This window comes from Anas platyrhynchos, chromosome 5, assembly GCF_047663525.1.
Source record: "Anas platyrhynchos isolate ZD024472 breed Pekin duck chromosome 5, IASCAAS_PekinDuck_T2T, whole genome shotgun sequence".
Classification (NCBI taxonomy): Eukaryota; Metazoa; Chordata; class Aves; order Anseriformes; family Anatidae; genus Anas; species Anas platyrhynchos.
Window position 1 is genome coordinate 18,341,247 of NC_092591.1, and position 25,170 is coordinate 18,366,416.

General features: G+C 36.2%; 1 protein-coding gene across 5 annotated transcripts in view; it reads left to right on the top strand.

Moving 5' to 3' along the window:
• EML5 (EMAP like 5) overlaps nt 1-25,170 on the top strand; it is a 123,703-nt gene that overhangs the window by 18,115 nt on the left and 80,418 nt on the right. For all 5 annotated transcript variants that reach the window (XR_005265953.2, XM_072038373.1, XM_072038372.1 and 2 more), the window contains 4 exons: nt 14,497-14,656; nt 16,896-16,994; nt 17,604-17,672; nt 20,052-20,237. Coding sequence is in view for 4 of the 5 variants with exons in the window: in XM_072038373.1 (XP_071894474.1) it covers nt 14,497-14,656; nt 16,896-16,994; nt 17,604-17,672; nt 20,052-20,237 (514 nt within the window). In the remaining variant the exon portion in view is untranslated. The remainder of the gene's footprint in view (nt 1-14,496; nt 14,657-16,895; nt 16,995-17,603; nt 17,673-20,051; nt 20,238-25,170) is intronic.

Genomic DNA, 25,170 nt, shown 5'->3' on the forward strand with positions numbered 1-25,170 from the left:
AATAACGTTACTGGAAGAAAACAGGAGTAAAATCTGTATTACGGTTATCACAGAATCGTTAGGGTTGGAAAAGATGTCCAAGATCATCTGATCCAACCATCACCCTACTACCAATATCACCCACTAACCCATGTCCCTAAGCACTATGTCCAACCTTTTCTGGAACACCCCCAGGGATGGTGACTGCAATGCCTGGCCACTCTTTCTGAGAAGAAATGTATCCTCATTTCCAACTTGAACCTCAAATCTGCATTGGCTCACATGTAGCAACACCTCAAAATGTTGCTTATATAATAGAAAGGAAAATCATGAGGTGCATACATCCCGATTTACTGGGGTTGTCTTGGACAGGCAGTCCCAAAGAAAGTATTTTGTGAGAATAACCCCACCACCACCAGTACATGCTGGGGCTGAGTGGCTGGAAAGCAGCTTTGCAGAAGAGGCCCCGGGGGTTCTGGTGGACACCACATTGAACCTGAGTGAGCAGCGTGCCCTTGCTGCAGAGAAGGCGAGCAGTGTTCTTGGCTGCATCAGGCAAGGTACTGCCTGCAGGTCAAGAGAGGTGATCCATCTGCTTGGTTCAGCAGGACTGGAGCAATGCATCCAGTCCTGTGACCCCCAGAACACAAGAGATGAGGATGTACTGGAGAGTCCAGTGGAGGGCCAGTGGTGGTGAAGGAACTCGAGCACACCTGCTGTAAGGAAAGGCTGAGAGAGCCAGGACTTCATAGCCCAGAAGAAGAAGCCTCAGAGGGGGATCTCATCGATGTATAAAAATACCTGAAGGGGAAATGTAAAGAAACTGGAGTAAGGCACTTTTCAGTGGCACTCGGGGCCAGGACAAGAGACTGGGCACAGGATGCTCCATCTGAGTGTCAGGAAGCAATTTTTACTGTGAGGGTTGTCAAACACTGGAACAGAGAGGCTGTGGCGCCTCCATCCTTGGAGACATTTGGAAGCTGCCTGGACATCTTGCTGGGCAACTGGCTGTAGGTAGCCCTGCTTAAGTGGGGGAGGTTGGGCAAGATGACTTCCAGGGGTCTCTTCCAATGTCAGCCAGTCCCTGCTCTGATGTTGTAAGTGGGGTTCGTTTGATGAGGAACTGGGTGAGGAACTCGTGTTCTTGCTTCAAATGATAAAAGGTAATGGTGGGATCATGCAACGTGTGCAATTCCACTACAGCAACCCAAATCGCTTGGTGAGGTTAATTCACTGAGACTGTTTGTCAATATAGCTTTTGCACTTTTAAATACAATATTTTGAGAGACTGATTTTTTTCCAGAAAGCTTGGATTTTCACCTTAAAATCAAGTCTTCTTCTTAACTAATTCTTAGGCCTGTGCGCTGCCATGTTTGTTGTGTTTATAGGAATGAGAAATCCAGCTCCTCTCACTTTCTTATCTCCAGATGTTCTTTAAAGGCATAATCAGTTTATTTCCCTCCATTAAAGAACTCCTGACTTAATGGGACCTAAATTATGTCATAATTATACTAATCAGTCCTCCTCTGAGCCTCTAGCTCAAGTATCTTTTGCCTGTCTGTCAGTCAAAATGGCAATGCCTACAGCAGAATTAACTGCCAAAGTCCCAGTTATGCTCTGTCCAGCTTTTCATGGTAAGTGCTCTCAGACAATCAGGTGTGTAAAACTCCAGACTTGTTTTCGTGTCTTAAAGGAGTGAGAGAGAATGATTTGTTTTTTCCTTGAGAAGAGCAAGTTTTCTGAGTGGTTCAAGTGCTGTGAGGAGATGTCTGTGTTGTACCAGGCTGGTAGATGTTGGCTGAGAGGGTTGTTGTTGAATCCTTGTTTCAAGATTATTTTTTGCCTAGAGCTTTGTGTTATCTTTTTGAAGTATCTTCTGTGTGGATTAATCTGATGAAATTAAAATATTTTAGGAGTATATAATAAAACACTTCCTGTTCAATTTTGAATGCGACTAGAATGTGCACTTTGTTTGTGGTATGCATGCATATTAAGCAACATTTTTTTTTTCTAGTTAAAACTGCATAAATGCAAATGCAAAGAACATCCAACCAGAAGTGAACATCTAAAACACACCAGAAGTTAATTCAAGTAGACCTACACAGCAAGGGGCTATGGGCTTGCAAGCTTGCCTTCATGCATCGCGCTTTTTGTAGCCAGCAGTCACATCACCTTCTGGTCTGATTCTGTCAGTGTGCGAGGCAGGGGCAGATCAGGTCAATACTTAAATGAGAAAACATCTTGGCGCTGTAGGAAATGCTTTTCTTGAGTTGGTAGTTGGCTGTTTTTCTCCGAACCAATGTGACAACGTGAGGCTCTAGGACAACATGTCACGGAAGGATAGGAAATACAACCAATGGCTTAATAGCATTTGATAGTTAAAAAATTAAAAGAATTGCATGCAGAAATGTTGGGGTCTGCCCTATTCTTTTCATTTTTCCAAATTGCAATCAAAGCAATTATAATTCTGCTTACCTGCTTTTTAGATGTTTAATTCACTAGTTATCCTCTTGATATAGATAGGAAAGTAGATTATGTACCTGGCTGATTTCATAACAGCATTATGAAGTTATCTTATTATTGCGTTTACAATGTTATTATGATAGCATACACAGCAATAGGCAGTCACTTCGTATGTTTGAATAAAGTAATTCTTTCAAAGGGTTTATCTGAAGTGAAAATTTATGTTTTTAATAAAAATTTAAAGCTTCAGTTAAGCAATGAAATAAACTTCAGCTTTAAAAGTTTTCATATTTTTTCTGAGTTTTAGATTAATAAAACATAGCATGCTATTTTATCTGACATATCAAAAACTGAGGTTAGATTTTACTGTAATTAGTAACCCAATCACTGTACTTTTTTTGAAATGTACATAGCTTGAAACAGAAAAGAAATTATTATAAAATGTCCCCAAAACTATATAAAAATATTTTTTAAATCTTGTTTTACATCATCTTTTTTTGATGTTTTTAAAGCTTAAGCTTATATTGACATGAAGCTAAAAAGCTGGAGAATTTAGTTTAACATTTTGTAGTATCTCTAGGTGTTTGTGTAAATTGTATTTTGAAGTAAAATAAAATCACAATTTGGTAAATTATTATGACATCACTTACAGACAGAGTTAAGTTTTTGACTTAGGACAGCACTTTTTTAATTTCCTTGATGCCAGATAAGAGAAGTAAAGTACTACTCAGAAACATGGCAAAGCTGTCTAGTTCGCATTGATAAGGATCAGTCATATGCTTAGTTTAAAATGTAGATATCTCAAGATACGTTTAGAATTATGATGCTGTTACAGTAATATCAGTGAAATTGTTTCATTAATAAGATATTTATTTAGCTTGGAATAATCTTTTGCTTTTGGTACTTTCATGTGGTAAACAGAGTTACTGAGCACTTGAAATAATTTCAAGTAATGTCAGAATAGAATTTTAATTTTCTTTTCAAGTGATGTGGCAGAGTGTAAAAGTTCTCCAGGCCAGTTTAATAATTCATCTGAATGCTTAACCCAGATGCTGTCAAATTCTCATCAAAATAAATACAGTCGGGATTTTCTGCGTGGTAAGGCAGCACTCACACCAGAATCTGGCTTAGGCTGAATTTCCCCTGGTATACTAGTGAAATAAATACCTTGCAGAAAGTTACAGGTGTGTATAATTTCCTTGCGTTGGGGCTCAGATCACTGGTTACTCTAGTGACTAAAAAGACTTTCATTTCTACATCAGTATTACTATTTGGATTGCTGTTGTAGCTGCTACAATAGAAGGAGACATTACTCTTCAAAATACAGTGCTTGATTTGCACCAAGATGAGAAACAGGCACAAGTTACCTTAGGACTTTGTAGCAAAAGATAAGATTGAATTTTTAAGCCAAGCTTTTGACACCTATCAGTCATACATTGCAGAAGATAGAACCCACAAAGAATCACAATCTGATAATAAATCCCTGGAACTCTTTTCCCTGTTTACTATCTTTACTTTCATTTGAGGCTGTTTGTATTTTTTCTTCAATTTACTGTTTGGTCATGAAAATAGCAAAAGCGATCGCAGCATTACAGAGGACAAATAATATTTTTTAGTAGTAACTGATACATACTTTGAATAAATCACTCTTAGAGACATTGTCATCAGCCTGTGAACATGAAGGAATTACATCTTTTGAGGATCACATGCTGACACATCTATTATTTTGGCAATAGGTGAGATATTGCACTGCTACAGTGCATTTAAAGCAAGACGTCTTTGACCATTTCCATTACAAAAGTGCTTTTTTCTTGGCATTTTACCTAGCTGCTAGAGATGTCTGTATTATTAAATCTTCAGAGAAATGTTAGATGTCTTGTGCAGAGTGACTTTCCTGGGCTTAGTTGAAAAAGACTTTCTATTGACTGGAAGTCCTTGTCGCTGTTGAGAGGTAGACTCGTTTTTGTTCTAATAGGATCTGTAAGGTGGTGCCCGATGCCTGTCCTCCTATCAAAGCCCTGGGTATTCAGATACTACTTCCGAAGATGCAGGGGACAATCTTTCCAGACATTTTTCTGATTTTCATGTCACTGCTTGCTCTTCTCACGGGAGTTTTTCTTTACAGTACCTATTGCTTTGGTCTGCACAAAGGATGGATCAAAATCTGTATCTGTATACCCCTGATCAGTCTGGTTCTTTTGCCTTAAAACACACACATTACTTCCTCTCATTTAAGTTAAGAAATCTCTTATTTTAACTCCCATCCCAACAATGATGTCCAGCTTTACATTGCTTGAATAATCATGGGGTCATCTGTGATAGATATTTTGGGGGCTTCACCTCTCAGCATCGTTTTTCCATCAGAGTGATATTCCCATGCTTAAGAGCAATGGATTCATAAAAAAAGCAGTAATAACTCCTCAGTTGGGAATTGAAGTGCCTCTTTTTCTGAACAGAGGTGAGCCATTTTTTTGATGTTTATTTACTTTAGACAGTCCAAATATTAACAAAACTACTAGAATTTAAGATAGGATTGTAGAAGCAAAGGAAACAAACATACACTTCAGATTAAAGAGATTTCTGTGTTCGATTCAGCTAACACTGTTGGGTTTCATATCCAGTCTCAGACCCAGGACTTCACACTCAGAAATTCCAGCTCTATTACATTCTTGTGATCTTCAGTCAAGATCACTTTGACATTAAAAAAAGCAAACAAAAAACAAACAAATATATATATATATATATATAAAAAAAAACTAGTCTCTTACAGAAGACCTGGTTATCTTGATAAGTGCTTTATATTACATTTTAATGTTGTGGTAACCTTTGGAGAGAAAAACAAACAAACAAAAAAATAAACCAGGATTTAAATGGGAAGGAAGAGGTTTATTCACAATACTGTGAAATTAGTTAAAATTATCAAAATAAAGAAAAGTTAGTCTGATTGCTAAGGTATTATACACCCGTGTTTGCTAGGAACCTGCAAAGTTGATGTTTACATTGCTGAATTTGCATGACAGTAATGTCAAGCTAACATGAATTTTAGAATGCTTATGCACGTGTCTAAATACATCTCAGTGAAGACAACTTTGTTAGCAATCGTATTCACTTTAGGATGAAAATATGCCATATTCGATTTCTTCTGTGAACAGTACTTAAATTTTATTTCATATCAGCACACTTGTATGAAATTCCCTCCTGCTCCCAAGAAACAGGGGAACTGTGTCCAAAGAGTAAGTGCCATAACTTTGCAGAGAATAATGTTATTTCAACAAATTGATTAACTTCACAGATACCACAAGTGGTACTACTGGTGGTTTAGCCAGGTCGGTGACAGATGACATGCAGGGATTTTTTTCCATTAATGTTGTGTTGTCTATGGGGCATGTATGACTTAAACTGTCTTTGTACAAGATATGTTGTATTGGATATTTGACATAAAACTATACATAAATGAAATGTACAGTTCTCGTGAAGGATTCAACTAAAGAGAAGAGAAGCAAAACTGAGGCAAAGGATGAGACTTAATAGTAAAGCAGATGTGTCCAGGCTGAAAATGGTGTTTATCAAGTGCCCATAGTTCTACTAAAGTCATTGTGTTCTCATCTCCAGCTCATACTTTTCAGTCTTGATTGTGTATTGAATTTTTCTTTAGTGGAATTGGAGAGCAAAGTTTGTGAATATGACAGTCTTATAATGATGCTCTAAAAGACTAGATGGAATTTTTACTGCTTTGCCTCTTTCTATTTACGTGGAACGCTTTGTGACTAGATCTAGTTGGATATGTTATAAAAATAGCAATTCTTCAGTTCTCTGAATTACAGGGTAATGTTTTAATAAAAAAGGCTCCTAAAATATCACTGTTATGTAGATGTGTGCAAACATTACACACACCCCTATATAGTTTTCTAAAATTATTGGGGAAAAATATGATTAGGGGTAGAAGTCACATAGGAAGCTATATGCATTTTAGTTGTTTGAGGGCGAGTGGTGGTGAGATGTCTCCATTTTATCTAGGCAGCATGCATACAGAATGAGTGGATTAGTTCTGTGTTTTGGTTAGCTGACAACTGTATAAACCTGCTCCTGACTTTTAGAACTGTGTTAATCCTCGTTCCCTGCTTATAATCCCTCCACAAGAGCAAGCAAGGTGAATGATGCTTTATCTTAGATCAGGACAAGGCATCTGACAGCATCTCGTGGTTGCCTGAGGATTTATTGTGGTGAATGTGACATTTGAAGCTAATTTTTTTCTTCCAGAGTACTTAGAGAAATAACAGAGAAAATGTAAGGAAGTGGTAAATGTTTTCTTTTTTTTTTTTATTATTATTTTGTTGTTGTTGTTGTATTTTTGCTCTTTTGATTGAGGTTGCATTTTTAGATATGTGTATTTTTAGGCACAGGTTCCTTTTTTACTTTGTGCTTTATTAATTGCTGCTTCTGTCATAGAAATTAATGCTATAAAAATGAATAACCTATGAGACATTATTCAGCAGTAAGTTCATTTATAAATAACTGATTTTTATCCCTTGCAGGTTACAGTATTTGCTAATGCTAATGAGAATATATTTTGTTACCTTATTGGGAATACACAACTGGATCTTTATCCTTGAGATAAACATAATTTTAGAACAGAATACTTGTATTTTCTTGGAAGTATTGTTCATGAATGTTATTTATCTATCTTCTCCTTTGTAGTGGTTTTTAATAATGAAGTTTGTGAATTCAGATTTACAACAGTTTTCATTGCCTACCAAATGCCCATTGACCTTGGAGTCCTTTCAGTATTGCATTTTCCAATACCTTCCTGTTCTTTTATGCTTCTGTTACACATGGGGATTTGTTTGTTTTAGCAGACAGTATTTCATACAAATATTCCTGTTATATGTCTGTGCTGTTGCTTAAGTGGTTATCAAGACAGCAAGCAAAACGAGAATTTCAGGTACTTTCTTCAGAGCATTCCAGGCCTCCATCACATTTGTGTGATGTTCCTAAATGATGCTTCAGGTGTTGTCTCAATTTTAAGTGGTGCCCTTGCTCATCTCACCGTTCTGGGTGTGAAGTGAGATGCTGGGATGATAAATGTCCTTGGCTTTACTTTTCTGTAGGAAAACACATGTGACTAACACCTGCAGAACACCCGGTGTTCTCAGGAGCTCACAAGGATATCTAGCAGATCTTTGGTCTCCAGGGTTGGTAAAATGCAGGTTGTCTTCGTGTTCCCTTCTACTCTAACCCTATTTTGGTTTGTAATGAAACAGAGTCCACTGAAGCACAGGATATTGTGCTTGTCTCAGCTTCTCTAGCAGCTCTGTCACTGCTTTCTTCCCACCATTCCTTATTTTAAGCCAATCGCTAATTTTAACACAGTGACCTTTCTGTACAAAAGAAAAACCTTTCAAAAATTGTCACTAATTATTCCATGACTCCATTCTTGCATATTCAAATGATAGGTTCTCACATATTCTGATAAGTTATTCATAATATGTCCCCTAGGAGAGAAGAATGAATTTCTGTTTAATCTACATGACTTATTCAGAAATATGAAATAAAATTGTATAATCTGTGGTTTATTTTTTCCTCTACATAATACTGAAACATCTTGTATAAATTTCAAAAACCAGAGAGGGAAGATTAATCTAGTAACTTAAAAAGTGTTTTAAGTCTGCACTGGAGAAGAACCAAATGGTAATGACTGGATGAAATTTGTAAGTCTTGTTACAGAGATACTCCAAGAAAAAGTTGTTTCAAGATTTTTACCATAATAGTGAAAGATTTACAAATAAGTATATTTTGTACATCACACAAGCCTATTTAGTTAGCTTGTGAAGTTAGGCACATCAAAAATAATCTTTTTCTGGAAAAAAATTTTTGCTATTTTCCTGGCTCAAAATTTTGGAGTAAACACTTTGACCTTAAATCTTTCATTCTTTATATTTCTAATTCTGCAAACAGTGTAATGGGATTTTTTGACATTGTTTCCTTTTCTCCCTGTATTTAATCAGAAATGAAGAGGATTTCTATTGGCACTGGCAAAATCATTTATATTTGAAAAGAAGGGAAAATTTTTAATCTCTTTTCTGGAGGTGTTAACTCCCTTACTAGAATGCTTAAACCAACTGCACCCTCAGCAGTAGAGAAGGTGTCTACAAGAGGCAAAACCAGACACCTACCTGCATGAAATGGCATATAGCTCCAAGAACATTTTTCTTCAGTTTTCATATCTGTCCAGTTGGAAACTTTGCATTAGTGTTACTGCGCTCACTCTAACCCTTTCCTTCTCTTTGAAGATCTTGTCTTTTTGTTCTCTTCTCCTGAGTTTTGTAACAGGGAAAAGACTAAAAGGTTCTCATTCAGAATCTCTTACAAACAAGCCTTTAGATAAAGGAAATGAAATTTTGTTCCCCCAGCTTTGTTAAGGTATGATGATGTCTAGCTGAGCCTATAAATGATAGCACAGATCAGTGAGATGAACATTTTCTAGATGCTCATCTAGAGCATCTTAGATGCTTTTCCTTACTACTCTCACAGTATAGTTCTTATTGTCATCAGTCTAGGCTTTTGAGTTCCGTTGCATTGCTTGTTTGGATGTTCTGGAAATGACTGGGCAGCTATAACCAGTATTTTGAAAGCAATTAGAAATGGGACAGAAGAGAATTCCTTTGCAAAACATTTTCTGAATATGACTAACATCACCCTGCACAGTGTTTGTTGGAGTTGGATGTTTCAATAGTGTCCATATTGAAATAAAATGTAACAACAACAAATAAGAAATCTGACACCTTTTTACAAAAAGAATGAAAGAAAATTAAAACTTAGGGCTTTGCAATGGTGAATTTTGCAAGATTCTTGCCAGCTTTCCAGTTGTCTGTCTTGGATCTTCTGTGTATTATTCTCAGTTTGTCTGAGCAAGAATGCATCATCAAGGTTTCTTACTTGGAGACTTTTGTTTTTAGATGAGAATGGAAAGTACAAATTATTTGAACTGTAGTTTACTAACATTGTAAAATTATTTTAAGAATAAACTTCAACAACAGGAATTCTGATATGTCATTTCTTACGCCTAATGATAATGCGTTTTTCAGTGAATGACAAGTAGAGTCTGTTGATGAAGGATTTACTAGTCTCTTTCGACAAGTTTTATGTTAGCTTCAACTTCTTGTTAATCTAAAAACATATGCATCTGTCTGAGAATAGAGAACAATAATAAGAGAAACTGCATCTGGGAATAATCACTGTTATTATTTTGTTATACTATCCTATTGCCTGGTCGCCATTACGGATTCTCTTAGTTTGAAGTTTTATGCCTGCACAATTTAAGGAATCTAGAAAAAGCCTTACATGATCTTGGTGCTATGACAGCAGGTATGTGGAAGACCTAGTAATGATGCTTCATGAAGAGTAGTGGTTTGTTTTGTCTATGGGAAATAAGCCTGCCCAGATTTGATCTACGTAAACTTTTACGAGAAATGTTTGCTGCTTACAGCTCTTCCTGCTATGGCAGTTGAGGCAGTATGACATAAGTGTGGTTTCTCCTATTATTTTTTTTTTCCTGGAGAAATATGGGTAAGTGACAGCAAATAAGAGATTATCTACAACTATACATAAAATATCTCTAAACTTACAATGAAAATATTTTTCTCTTTTTACTCATAGAAACAATTAGACACTTGAAATTGACTCTTCATTAACAGATATCTGAGTGTATTATTTTGCAGCAGTACTTTTTGTGCATTTTTACTGGTGTCCTAGTTTTATGAAGCTCAGGAGTAGTCACGTGAGTATATTCTTGGATTTTCATCCAATATTGTTGCTAAGGAAACATCATCTTTAATACTGTATCCTTGTCTGCAGCTTGTCTGTATTAATCAATGCCTGCTAATGCTCAGAACAAAACAAGGGAAGATAGAAAAAATCTTGATTTGTTTTATAATAAAGTAGGGTTTTTGCAGACTATTCTCCTTCAGGATCCCTTCCCACCACAAAACTCTCACAAATTGAAGGGTCACGACTGTGTCTCTGGTGTCATCCCAAACACATACTATGGGCAATTTTTGTTTCTTCAAGAGGCTGGCATTAATAGTTGACATCATTAATCTACCCTGGGGATTGTACAGTGTGTGGGTCTGGTCAGAGTGGTGGGGAATGCTTGGGTGCAGTTCTGGAAGGGAGGGAGAGCCTTTTGTTAGGACTGTAAGTGAGGAGCTTGAATGCAATGAGTTGAGAGGCATATCCCTTTTCAGTACACTGTTAAAATTGTAATACCGTATTTCAGTCAGCTTGGAAGATCCATCTGGAAAAAGGCATGCCAGTCAGGGATATCAGCGGATCTCTGTTCTCTGCAGATTCTGGCTACTCGGTTGCAGTAGTGAGAGGCAGAGTCTTGGATTTTCTACTTCTTAACTCTTCTCGGAAGTATCGAATTTTATGTCCAATTTCAAAATTAATTTGACTAAGCAATTTGTTAGTCTAATTCCTGCTTTATTTCGTGGTCATATATGCCTTTTTGGACATTTTCCTTCAGATCTGCCTCTTTGGAGACACTGTTAGAACTATCATTTGCTCTGGAAAAGTCCAGGTCAGACAGGCCAGAGGTAAGCAGGAAAGCCTGAAAAACATGTCTTGTGAGGAATATTTGTTTCCTTTTTTGGACAAGCAGTGGTATCTCATTCCTCAGGTTAGTCATCCTTCAGCGAAGAGCAAAAAATATCAGGGACAATTTTCCAGCCTGTCTATGTAGGCTAGCTGCAAGCACAGTTTCCACAGCCTAACCTGGAGAGGTCATCCCAGCTTTCATTATCAAGACAGTAAAAGGAACATGAGTTCTTTCTTTCCGGGTGCAGAGCTTCTCATTTGCACTAAGCATTCTCCTACCCCTACACAGGAGGGAGAAAAAAATCACAAGAAAATCCTTGTGAGAGATCAGCATACTGAAGTCTGTGGAGCCTACACCAACAGCACTGGTGGCTGTCTTGAGAGCTGAGCCCCAGTCGTGGTTTTCTGCCTTTCTGCAGGGACTGACCATGGGCAGTAAGCAACAACACCAGCAGCTGGAGTGTTGTAGTTGGACACCTCTGCAGGGCTGTCTGCGATATCTCCTCTGGGAATATTCAGAGAGATCTTGTTGTGCTTGTTTGTTTCTGTTAAATGCATCATGTGTGTGAGTGAAGTAGTCTCTGGATTGCAAATGTTTTTCCATGCCAGGCACCCATTCGAGTTAGATTTTTTTTTTTTTTCTTTCTGCATTAATAAGTTGCATGCAGTATGTTGCTCAGGGCTATTTTAATAATGAAAATGTCTGAATGTGTGAATTGTAGCTATGCTTTTACTCAGGAGGTTAGAACAAGGTACCATATACATGTATTTGGTATTTATTGTGAAGTCTGTAAGGATTGCTCAGTCACTGATAGTCCAACAAAAGACTTGGTAACGATCTTCAGGTCTCTGAAAACTGGAGTATGATTCTTCAGCTTTGGTCAGAGCTCAAAATTTCAGACCTGGAGCTTGCCGTGTAAAAGCAGTCAAGACTTGAATATTGAAGAAATAGCATCGTATCATTTGTAGCTCATAGGAAAGTCACATAAATAATTGTAGCAATTTTCTTTTTCTCAGTGTAGGTAATAGAAGTAGCAGTCCCTTGACTCATTCCCCGCTTCCCTCTTCAACCTGTCCTGAAAAGCCAGAGCTAAAAAAGTTGGTAGTAGTCCTTTAACCAATCCTTCACTCCTTGTGTTGGAAGAAATAGCAAGGAAAGGTACTAGCAGGTAACCACCTCTTCAGTTGCTGCCTACACCTCTGCTATTCAGTTTTCCTGAAATTCCTCTACAGTGGATTTTTTTCAGAAAAGCTTGCTGATTTAAAATATTTATGGCGTATTTATTTTCTTTTACTTTCAGTGACTTCTACTTTTAGTGTAGAGACAGAAATAATAGATAAAGGGCAGTTAATTCTGTGATAGTGCCTTTTGTGATTAAAAGACAGGCTTCTCCATGCGAGCTTTCTGTTTAAGCCAGTATTTTATGCAGAATAGAGTTGAGTTAGAATGGAACAGGAAGACACCTTCAAGGATCATCCAGCCTGACCACTCCAGGGCTAACCAAAAGCTCAAGCACATTACCGAGGGCACTGTCCAAATGCTTCTTGAACACTGCCAGGCACGGGGCACCAACCACCTCTCTAGGAAGCCTGTCCCAGTGTCTGACCACCCTCATGGTCAAGGCATTGTCCCTAATGCCCAGTCTGACCCTCCTCTGCCGCAGCTCTGTGCCATCAAGTCCTGCATCCAGATCACTGACAAAACTATTGAACAGAACTGGCCCCGAATCGATCCCTTGTTGTACTTGTTGCTTTTGGTCAGGACATGGTAAGCCAAAGTTGGTGTGCAGGCAGTGTTAATGCAAGGTGTGGTGTGGGGCTGTTCCTGCAAGTGTCTGCATGTCCGGAGCAATGCCTGCATGTTTTTCAAGCATAGGGGCTATCAGAATTGCAGTTGTGGAGTGGTGCCCCTCGTCTGATTACCCCTCCTTGCATTTCTGTGTTCCAGTGATTCACTTGCCTGAAATTGCACCAAGCGCAAGTAGCAGAGCTAAGTATGGGATTGAAAAGTCCTGACGTCATGTTTCATGAATCAGTCATAAGACTGCTGTATTTTTACTTTTTCCTCTTAGTTTGTCTCCAAGCACAAAAAAAAAGTCAGTCTTCTCAGTTCCTTTCCCTTCTTGAATTTCTTTATTGTCCATCTGGTCTTCTCTCTCCCTCTTCACAGTGTCTTTGTAAAAATTAGATCGTTTCAAATGCAACATTTTCTCGCCCTCCACATGCTTTTCTTATTTCCCCATGCATACACCATCTGCCTGTGTGCTCTGGGAGATGTGCAGGTGTTGGTCAGGATTAGGTGGCAGAACTGAAGTGAAATGTGATAAGTTTTGCTTGCCAGTTCCTTCATGCATTGCTTTTTGATTATGAGGTTGCTCTGTCAAATAAAGAAGAAAGCAGAGAACCAAAGAAATATCTGTGGAGTAGAGGACAAGCAAAGTGGGGAAATGTTGGTTGCTTGACCCTTGTACTGAGGATAATGCAGAATAGAGAGAAAGAGGAATTCCCAAAGAAACTTTGCAAAGCCCACAGTCTTTTTTATCTTTTGTGGAAACTAAAGATTAAATGGTTCCTCTCTTAGCATTGTGCTTGTGAAATCTGACAACTCTCTGAAATGCTATATGATAAGAGAAAAAATACAAAAGGATAGAGCATGGTGCAGCTTGGCCTCATGAAATATAAAGCAGCTTCTAACATGATTCTCTACTTTTTTTTTTTACACGTAAGAAATATATAAATCTTAAGAATTTAATTTTCCGGTCATTTCCTTGGTGCATTTTTATATATATTTATATATACACATATATACTCCCTTGGTCTCCACCCTTTGAACTTCATTCATCAAAATCAAAATTTGGGTGTAAGATCTTATCGCTGTGAAGTGCTCAACCTTTCTCCTTTCTAAGTAATGTTGAGAAGATAAATATGTTAAGTATATGTTGGCAGTGGTTCTGCCCACCAGTCTCCACAGATCGTTCCACTGATTAGTAGGGGGAGGAAAAAGTTTTAGCCAAACTAAGTAGCTGGCTTTTGAAAGTTTATCTCAAAAAAAAATATGACTCATGATATTATTTAGATCACTTTGGCCTGTTTTATCTAGTCTGTGTAGAATCTCATCAAGTAACATAGTTGGTTCTCTATTGCAGTGTGCTCTTTTTTATTTTATGAACTATGAATCGACAGATATCACATCTTCCCTTGCGACTTGCTGCCATAAACAAAACAAAATCCTATCTTTTATTGGAGAAATGCTTGAAGGCCCAAATTGAAGAAATGTGGGGGCATGAACCCTATTAAATATTACAGCAATTATGGAATCTGATTCAAAAAGATATAAAATCTACTATAAATGGTAAAATGTTATAAAACAATTTCTATCAAAAAACACTAATGCAAACAACTTAGGCAAATGTAGAAATTTTATGCAAAAATATTTTATATCTTTCTTTTTTTTGGCAGCCTTGCTTTGCATCCTGAACGTGTGCTGGTGGCAACAGGTCAAGTCGGAAAAGAACCGTATATCTGTGTGTGGGACTCGTACACTGTGCAAACTGTATCCGTTCTGAAAGATGTTCACACACACGGTATAGCTTGCTTGGCTTTTGATTTAGATGGTCAGGTATGTAATTTTTTTTTTTTTTTTAAACACTTTAAGAAACTCTGCATCTGTGAGAGCTCTTGTATTGCTGGAGAGATTGGTGGCTGTCCTTATTAAGATGATTGATACCAGATGGGGCTCTACTGAACATGAATGGAGGAAAGCCTAGTTGTAACTTGTTTCTGTTAAAACATACTGAAATTACTGTAGGGAGGCTTTGAGTTTGTCAGATTGATCTACAGATTTTATCAGTTTAATTTCTCACTGTTTGCAGCTTTCCAGAGTCAGCTGCTTTCTACAACATGCTTTGTAGTTGACAGTGATGTCTTTTCTCTGTGTTGTTCTTGTCGGTGTAAACTCATGTGTCAATTCCTCACTTGGGCAACATTAATAATTTAAGAACAGAATTTACCAGATTGTTTTGTTGGAGTACTCTAACTTTTTTTTTAGTGTGCAGCTGTACATTCCCTGTGTGGATTTGAGAGATTTGAATGTATATCTATGATTTGTTCTAGGAATGTTCAGAACTGATTTTTATGTTAAAAGCCATAAATGGTCAGAATTTAGACTCTGATTTTCTCCGTGTTTCCATATGATCACTTTTTTCTTGGCACTTCTTTAAATCTTATGGCCTGAAAGGGAAGCTGGATACAGGTTTTTTGAGATCTGTATCTCCAGAATTGTCTCCCTCTGGAAATGTCTCCATGTGCAAAATATGTTTGTTTGTATCTTTCCTATCCTTTTACATCCAGACTTGTCAGACTGCAATACTCTCTGATGAGGTTCTTCTAGATATTCCCCACGAGGAGAGTATAATGTTTGATATTGATTTTAATTACTTGAAATATTTGACATTACATGGGATTTTGATTTATTGGAGTGGTACAGAAATGTATTGAAATTGCAAAATAAGCATTACGTAGCAATTGCAGTGTACAGATGAATTGCATTGAAAACATGACTCCTGTAGCCAGTCTTAAATGCTCACCATCGCATTTCTGGGCATCCCCAGTTCCCAGGAAGGAATACATGGATTGAAGATAGCTCAAGCCTGTTGCTTTCTTCAGAGTTTGTTTTATTAGTGGTTCAGTTTTTGTACTTTTGTTGGGCAATATATACACTCCCCCCCTGCTTGTCTGGTTAGCTCAGGAAGACAATTCTTTGTTATTTGATTCACGCAATTTGGTGATATGCTGGTGCAGCTGTTTCATCTAAAGCCAAGGTTATTCTACAGTTTCCCTACTGTTGAGATATGTCCAGCTTTCTTTACAATATATTCTTCTGTGAGATCATTAGTTGGTGGGGTTTTTTTTGACCTTCTCCTTTGAGCTCTCCTTTTACCATGGAGATATGCAGGTTGGTAACAAGATTTTCTGGTTCTTAAGAGAACAGAAAGCATCATTTAATAAATCTTTCAAATGCCTTTGAAAGATAAATATATCAGTTCATATCTGGTAAGGCATCAGCTGTTTTTTTGTTGTTTGTGTGTGTGCTGGCTGCGTGTCATTTGTAAAGCTAGTCTACTTTTACGCTTCTCTTTGTGCAGTAGGTCTGGAATTGACCTTGTTAGAAGTGTAGCTGAAACTGAAAGTGATGTTCCTTCCAATAATGTATTTTAGAGTATCTGAAAGATTGAAGTTGGCATTAATAATTAAGGAGCATGAAGATCACTTATATTTAACTTTCTCTTTTTTTTTTTTTTTCTTCCCATGATTTCAGAGCTTTAGAGACAGAAAAGAAATGATGTTATTGGAAATAAGTTTCTGTATTTGGGGAAAAAAAAAGTTTACAATTAGGGTTTGCTTTTGCTTGTAACTGTTCTTAATCTCTTGTTTCTAAGAAGTTTGAAGAAAATCTTTTTTGTTTCTTTGTATCTCTTAAACTTTTCAAATAAATAACTTGAATTCTGCAAGTTATATGAAATTCAAAGTAAATGCAAATAATTTCATTAACTTTTGAGAGATTTGTTTTTGCCAATGTCTCTTACTGCTTGCCATGTATGTTATATACAACGATGTATTATGAATCAGAAAATATGTTGTTGTCTGAGAAGACCTTACTTTATGATCATGATGTCATGATTGAAGAGAGAAAGCTTTCATTTGGAATAAGATGGTATATTTTTTCTTCTACAGCAAAGTGTAGATATTGTTTCTTACTCAACTTTGTTGTGAATTTGTTCTTTGAAGTTACTGTTTCTCTAGCCTTCACTAATATATTGAGTTATTTTTATTTATTTATTTAATTTGGCTATTTTTAGCGGTTGGTCTCAGTTGGTTTGGATTCAAAAAACACAGTTTGTGTATGGGACTGGAGAAAAGGAAAATTGTTATCAATGGCTCCTGGTCATACAGACAGAGTAAGTATTACTACGAATTTGAGTGTCAATGTAGTCTTAATTTGTTAAACCATGTCTCTGTATATGTACTAGAGCTTTGTCTAAACAAAAAAAAAATTTACATTATAGAAACTGAATTTGCATAAAACATGGATGTGTGTTAAGATATGTAAAGATATGAAAGATACATACATTTATTTCTGAAATAAAACGTGTATCTCATATATTTGTGTATGCTTTGTTAAGACTGTGAGCATGCAAAGGAATTGCAAAATTAAAGCACTTCTTAGACCTTAATCCCACTATGTAAAATCAAAATGCAAGTTATCTCTTAGATTTCTCTAGTCTCTTAGATTTTCTTAAATGAACCTTGTTATTTTCATGTGTTGTGATTACTGTAGGAGAAAAAAAAACACCAACAAAGAATACGAATTACATTTTTTCAACTTCACTGTTGAATGAAGGGATATATAAGTCATTCTGGTAGCTCTATTTAAAGCATTTTAGACGGTCTGTTAATTTGGTACAGGTTTTTACTGTTTTCACTATCCCTTGGGAAGACCATCTTTGCTGATATTCATGTGTTGTTTTTTTTTTTTGTTTGTTTGTTTTTGTTTTGTTTTAATGCAGATATTTGATATTTCTTGGGACTTGTACCAGCCAAACAAGCTTGTCAGCTGTGGCGTAAAACACATCAAGGTAATGAAAGAAATGATAATTATAAAATAATTATTTATATTTTGTAAGATACGGAAAAAATGGAATCTAAAAGTAGTACGTATCTGAAAGGAATATAATACGAAAGGTCCTTCGTATGATTACTACTGTTACTTAAGGACTGCAGCCATGGGTCATATATGACTGCACTAGGCATGTTACAATATATACAGTGGAAAAGCAGACAGTCTCTGCTGAAAAGAGTTTATGGCCTTGTAGACAAAAATGCAGAAAGAATAAGAGTTGTCAGTAGTATCACATGGGATGATCACGTCATAATTTAAAATTTAAGTAGTCTAAAATGCACTTGGAATCCCAAGTAGCGTGAGACAAAGTACTCACATTTAAAGTCAGTCCTCATACTCAAGTTTCTTATTCTTAAACAATTGTTGCATTATGAGGTGAAATGAGTTGAGAATGCATTAGTTTGAGGGAATACAGAAATACAGTGGAACAGGAAAGGAAAATGACTTTTCTTTTAATTCCTTTTTCTCTGCATGCTATTTCTGCTTTTGTAATGGGCAAGGAGTGTTCAAAATGGCAGGATTCATGATTTGGGCAGGTCATGTCTTCTTCAAACAGTGTTCTGTAAAAACACTCTGCTTCGTTTGTGCGTGTACCAACTGACATGCAGAAACAGCTGCTTTTTCAGACTTAATTGTGTCAGTAGGATTATCTATGCTTGGCTGCCCCAGGTATGTTTCCTAAAGGAAGTCACTCCCTTATCCTATGCACTGCCTTCTGTGTTACCATGTAACAGCAGTAGATGGCAGCTTAAAAGTTCTGTATTGCTCTTAGGTGTAGGGACCTATGGTGGGGAAAAAAATATTGCCTTTTTCTTAAAAGGAACTTTTAGATTAATATAGATTGATGGTTTATTGGAAAAAGGCTACGGTATCTTGGCTAGATTGCATACCTCTTTGAGCATAGTGTTTAGTGTGTCATTTACAGATTTCCAAGAGCTTGATACTTTTTTTTTTCTGATTCAAGATCTAAAAGGACTGTTATGCCAATAATATGCTAACATTTGCCAGCTGCGATTTAGTATATTTACAGTGGCTTTATGTCAAAACCTATCCATTTATATAAGAAAAGTTTATTTGAGAAACTTTAAGCTTTTTTAAAGCATCTACAAAGCCTTTTTTTTTTTTAATTAAAAAGGCATTTTAAAAATAATTGATGTTTCCTTAGAGAAAAACTTTTAGATAAAAATCTGAATCCTAATGGTGTAGAGACCTTTTGAGCAGGCAGAGGTTTCTTCTCTTTTCTTAAATTCTTTGTGTTATCTTTGATATCAGTAATTAATTATTTTCATGTTAGTAATATTATTGCATTCTGTAATTCACAAAATCAAGTTAAATAGGCAATCCCAAATAAAGTGTTATTAAGGAATTACTTCTTTTAGATAAGTTACTTTCTTCCATGTTGAGACTAATTCATGTAGGAATTGTACGGTTACTTCTCAAGTAACAACATAATCTATGACCGTGTACTTTGGTTAAAGAAATAATAGTTAAGACACAGGGATTTGTCTGGTCGGTGTATGGTTATTTCTTCATTATGTTATTGCTGGTACAAAAATCTGTTTGTTGCAACTTTTTATATTATCCTGTATTAATTGAATTCTATTTCACAGAAACTTGCTGTGAAATATAGTTCAGTAAACATGCATACGCAGAACAGTCTGAGACAATGTAAGTGTAACCTGTCAGCAGTGATTAAATAAATGCTTTCACATTTAGCACTGGATTTTTTTCCATTTAGCACTGGATTTGAAATTCTGTCCAGCAGCTTGTTGACTTTACAGTGCGCGTTTGTCTGTTTGAACATCAGGGTTTGATGGGAATATGAAAGACAACTACTTTATATGATCAGAAGTGATTAAGTCTGTAGTAAGACCAGCCAGTTATAAACAGAGCAAGTTCCAACTGTATCAGAAATTTCTATGATCAAATCATATCTTTAAATGTGTAAAGTGTAAATGCAGCATTTTCAAAGTGAAAATGCATCGCTTGTGTCTTGCATTAGAGAAAGATCAGATAATTCTATTATGAAACCATTTTCCAAAATGACTGAAAATACAGCTGATTTGCAAATTATAATTTGGTCAAAGAATTCCAATTTGATTTTTAATACTGATACCCAGAAACTCCTTCCTTCGTATGTACTCCACAGTGCAGATTTTCTGGAAAGGTAAACTTGGTTAAATAAATAAAAGGTTGTTAAACAACTGGCGAACTAAAGCAGGGAAATGGAAGATGATGTACTTTGGAAGTAAAGTCTCTCTCTCTCTCAGAAGAACATGTTAAATTATAGGAGATTAGCAAAATATCCATCTCTCTAAATTACTTTATCTTGCAGTTCTGGAGCTTGTGTGGCAATTCGTTGACACCAAAACGTGGTGTTTTTGGCAAAACTGGTGATCTCCAAACTATATTGTGCCTAGCTTGTGCAAGAGATGAAGTGACGTATTCTGGTGCACTGAATGGTGATATTTATGTTTGGAAAGGAATAAACCTTGTACGGACAATACAGGGAGCACATGCTGTAAGTATATCTCCTTAAATTAATATAAAATTATAAACAGATTTCTAGAGAGCCAGAAAGGATGGTGCAAGATCACCTGGTCTATGTTCCAAAGCAATTCCCCATGGTAGAGACTAATGATGTCTAATCTTTCTTCTTCGCTTTTTCTTTCCCTGGCTTAAGATTTCTGTGGTGGTAGAAAGGGAGCATTAGATTGAGAAATGCGTTTAGATGCCCATTTGTGTTTTTTTCCATTGTAGTCGATGGGGATTTGGTCTGTAAACAAAGTATTTATATTTTCCCTTAAATAGACACCTACTGCTCTGTTTATTTGCTCATGTGTCTACTGACATTTTTAGATACCAGTATTGAGTATGAGTCTACATCATCTAACTGTATTTTGTGGATATCTAATTTATTCAGAAGCATATCAGGTGGCCTGGACTCCTATGTTTAGTCAATGGGTGATGAAACAAATAAATGTTTTCTTTGCTCCAGAGAGCTTGTGGAGTCTCTATCCACGTATCTCCATTGGCGATAATCCAAATACAACTGGATGTAGCCCTGGGCAATCTGCTATTAGCTGACCCTGCTTTGAGCAGAGTTTGGACTGGATGCCCTCCAGAGTTTCTGGCCAACATCAGCTATTCTGTGATCTTGTGAATTGAGTCCTACTGGCTAATTAAGTGATAGCTCTCTAAAGTCCATTGATTCTACACACTACTTAAGCCCAAACATGTACCTTGTTTGTCCAGACGCATGCTTAGTCATTTTAGCTTGAGTCAATCATTCTTGTCCTATGTTGCTCTCTTTTTACCGTATTGCTTCAGCTTTTTAGAACAGTATATGGCTTTTAAAAGTAAAGACATCTCACAAAGTTTTTTTTGTTTTGTTTTGTTTTTTCAGAAGTGCATGGTAAGATTTTCTCTTAATCCAAAAGTTTAATGCAGCTATGAACTGATTTTGCATTTGTTGCATAAGTATTCATTCATATATTTTCAGTATTCTTTCAAAGTATATGGTTTTGTGATAAAGGCATGCAGCAAAAAAAAAATCAGGATTTTGCAGTTTCATTTGTATGTGTCAAACTATGAGAGTCCTCATTTTGTCTCATGTTTATTTAGTAATATTTAATGCAAGATTCAACTCCTAACATGTCAAAGTGTCATGAGAAAGAAAGGTAATCAATTTCTGGTTGTTTTAGCCTATGAGATGTGAAACTGCTAAAGTAGCTTTGTGAAGCTATATTATTTACTAGTTGGAAGTAGATTTTAGTTTTGGAAAGTATTGTACATTCTAGATAATATTTGAAGTAGTTCACTTATTAATGATTTAAAATAATGTGAAAGTACAAACATATGTTTTCCTATATTCCTGCTTTGAAATTCTGGATAAAAACGCATAACAAATAATTATTCTTTCTCATGAGAAAGTGCTTGCTTTCGAGTGGATGGGATGATGCATATGACTGAAGTTACAACTGCTACATAACTTGATTAGGTAGAATGGAGGGGACAAAAAGTGATGGACTTTACATGTGTGGATAAGGCTGCAATGAGTCAGTAGTAAGGAGACTTTTGGTTTACTGATGATTGAGAAATGTATGTTTAGAAATGGTTGCAGCTTGTTGAATATACTTAAAATGTTGAATATACTTAAAATTTGCAAGGGTTTGGACTACTTTTTTCAATCAGCTCTATAATATGATAGTGTATCTGATTATGAATAAAAATCTGGTTATGAAGAATGTAAGTGTGGGATCACATTTGAAATGACCCAGCTGATAAACACAAGATGATGAGAGCTTGTTGCTCCATTACCATATGTGCTGCATCAGTTCTTTGTTGAACGCAAGATTAAATTTGAAGTGCTATGCTCCTTATCTTCAGTAGAGTCAGCGGGCAGAGCTCAGGTGACCTTGGAGTAAGTCTTATCTAACCTTCTATTTTTGGCTGTGTCGTTTCAGCTCAATGGAATTGTCGTTTGCAGTGCTGAAAATTAAGTAGGTTCACTAGGCCATGGCTTTGGAATTCATTTTCACCAGAGATTAGAGTCACTGCAAATCTCACCAATTTCAGGGAAAAAAAAAGAAACAGTAAAATCTTTTCTGGAAGCTTACTTTCCAACAAAATGAAACCTTGTTTCTCAATAAAATATTAGTTAAAGGGATAATTGTTAGATTATTGTAAGCACAAAGTATAGCAGCTTGGAATAAGAATGCCTCTTCAGACATACCAAACTATAACCATCATATTTTACAGTTAAACTCATGACTAATTTGTCCGTTCTCTTAAAAAAGAAAATGCAGGTGTAAATGATAACATTTGTGATGGGCATATGCTGTTAAAAGCACAGAGTGTACATAGTAGGGAATCTATATAAGTTTACATTCAGTGTGCTATTATTGGAATTGTTATCCCTGTGTTCTTGTTTATCATGCCTCATCATTGCTCAACAGGCTTGAATTAGACTGAAAATGTATTCAAGGGAAACATGTCTTATTACTTGCATAAAGTACTGTGTATTCCTGTCTTGCAACATAAATGGTAGGTATCTTGGATACAGGAAAATATTTTCTAAAGAATATTACTGATGTGGGGACGCAATCCATCCAGCTGGCAGTGGTCTGCATTAATATAGCAAACAGGTACTAATCAGTTTGACTGACTTTGTTATAGTTACCCTAGTTGAACAGACAATTTTAAGAGCAGTTCAGGGTGTTCCAGTAAAAGCAACTGAGGAAATAGATAGCAACTTTAGCAGGCAAAATAAGAGCTCACAGCTAAGACAGATTGTCTTCTGTTACAGCAATACTAAGAACTCTAACGTGCAAAGGACGTGTTTGAATGACTGCAGAATTAGTAGGAAAAGGACTGCAGAGTTCACTGAATATAGAAGTAGGAGTGAAAGGTAGGAAAAGATGGAATTGAGCAGGCACAAAATGGATGTGTGGGGAGTACTGTATCACAGTGGGAAATTGTGGAATTGTTGTTTTGCAGATCTCCCCTAAATATTAATAATAGCGAAAGTTTTAAAAGGGAGTGAAAAAACAAGGCAACATGAAAATATATGAAAATTCATTGGCATTAGTGTGCCATTTGGGACTACAGGAGGTTATTTGTAGACAGTCCATCTGATTCTGAAAAATTAACGATATATATTCTGGCTTAAAATCTTTTATCAGATGATATATTTTGTACTAGTGTAACCAACAGACTATAGAATCTGCTATTTTTAATTCATTTTAGAGGTTCTAAATTCAGGGCAGTCCATGATTATTAAGTACCTGAAATACAGACACAAGAAGTTACACGAGTATTAAAACAAAATATTATGCTTGTTTAAAAACACTGCATGCTTTAAAGTTTCTTGTGTGCTATACTTTTGCCTAGCATAGTAAATGTACATAAGATGCTTTCTCAGCAGCTGAATAATTTATTTTGAGATAGTGTTTCAGAGGTACACATTAAAGTTGTGTGGATTGATGTCAGAAACTGAGGTTAAATAACAGGCTTGAGGTTAAATAACAGGCACCCTGTTAGAACTATTGCATACCTATGTCAGCTGGCTGAACACTGATTAAATATAGATGGAAACAATATAATGAACTTAAATGAATGGTTTTAAGCTGGTATCATGTACCAATACATTAAGTCATGTAGTATTTTTCCCCTTATGTTTAGGCTGGTCATGAATTTGAATGTAACTGTCCACTTATTTCAGCTAATGAAAGGCATATAGACAACTATTTATTTTTTCTTAGAGTAATATGCCCATTCTTCAACTATGGTATGGATAATTTGTTAGATATGAAGATTCCATTCCAGTAATGGCTCTCCTTTGTAAATGCCAACTTAAAATATTTGCAATCCATCCACTTACTGTGCAGTATATAGTAGTAGAGACTATGTCTTAGAGTAAGTGCCCAATATATATCCTGCTTTATATGTTAGAGTATGCATCCTGAATTGTATTTAGGACTAAAAAGGAAGTGCCGAGCAGGCAAAATGTTTCTGTTCTCTGTATTGCTCAGAAGCCAATTGCTTTTTGAGCATGCTTGAAGTTTCCACGTGATTGCTTGTACTAATCACTTTTTTTCCATATGAATGCTTGGTCCTAATTACAGCTAACTGCAGTTACATGTGTTTAGGAATTGTGTAGTTAGAACTAGTGTGGTGGATTTTATATAAATGTCTGAATTTAGATAAATTAACAATTTATTTTTGTCCATTGGAGGCAAGACCGGTCCAAAAGCAGTAGGAAGCCTGAGGGTACCTCACCGTTGCGAATTTCTTGGATACAAGCAGTGGGAAAATATTCATGCAGTAGAGATAAAATTTGTGACAAGTTCTTGTAGTTCTCCATCTCTCAAGTATCATTTCTGGTCTATCTGGGGATTTATTTTTTTGTTTGCTCTCATTAATTTCTCTTTTCCAATTTGAGGGAACACAGATGTAATACCAGCAGGTTATGCTGGAACAGTTGGAAATATTTTGCATTCTGAGAAGACTGCTGATTAATTTATTTCCAGAATTTTCCCATTCATTAGGAAGTGTAATGAAAAATCAGTAACAGAAGAGGATGATCCATATGGCAAATTTTGTAATTTTTTAAGATGGGCGACTTCTATTTTGATTCAGATGCACAAGCAATCCTATTTGCTCACAGTATTTACTAAGAACAAACAAAGTCAGTGGAATTGTTTGCCTCATTACTGCTGGGAGACTAGTGACCATCAAGACTCAAATTACATTAATGACAGTTACGGACTGAAAGATTAAGAGAAACTTGAAGACTCCAAAGTTGCTTTACATTAATAATCCTGACAGTTCCTAAAAGGAAAGATATAGTGGAAGAATGATGACTGGCTGAGCTACCAGAATAAAGAATCTGTCTTTTCTCCCCTAAGAATGGACCTAACAATTAAATAGCTAAGTAGCTAAGCTCAGCTTCC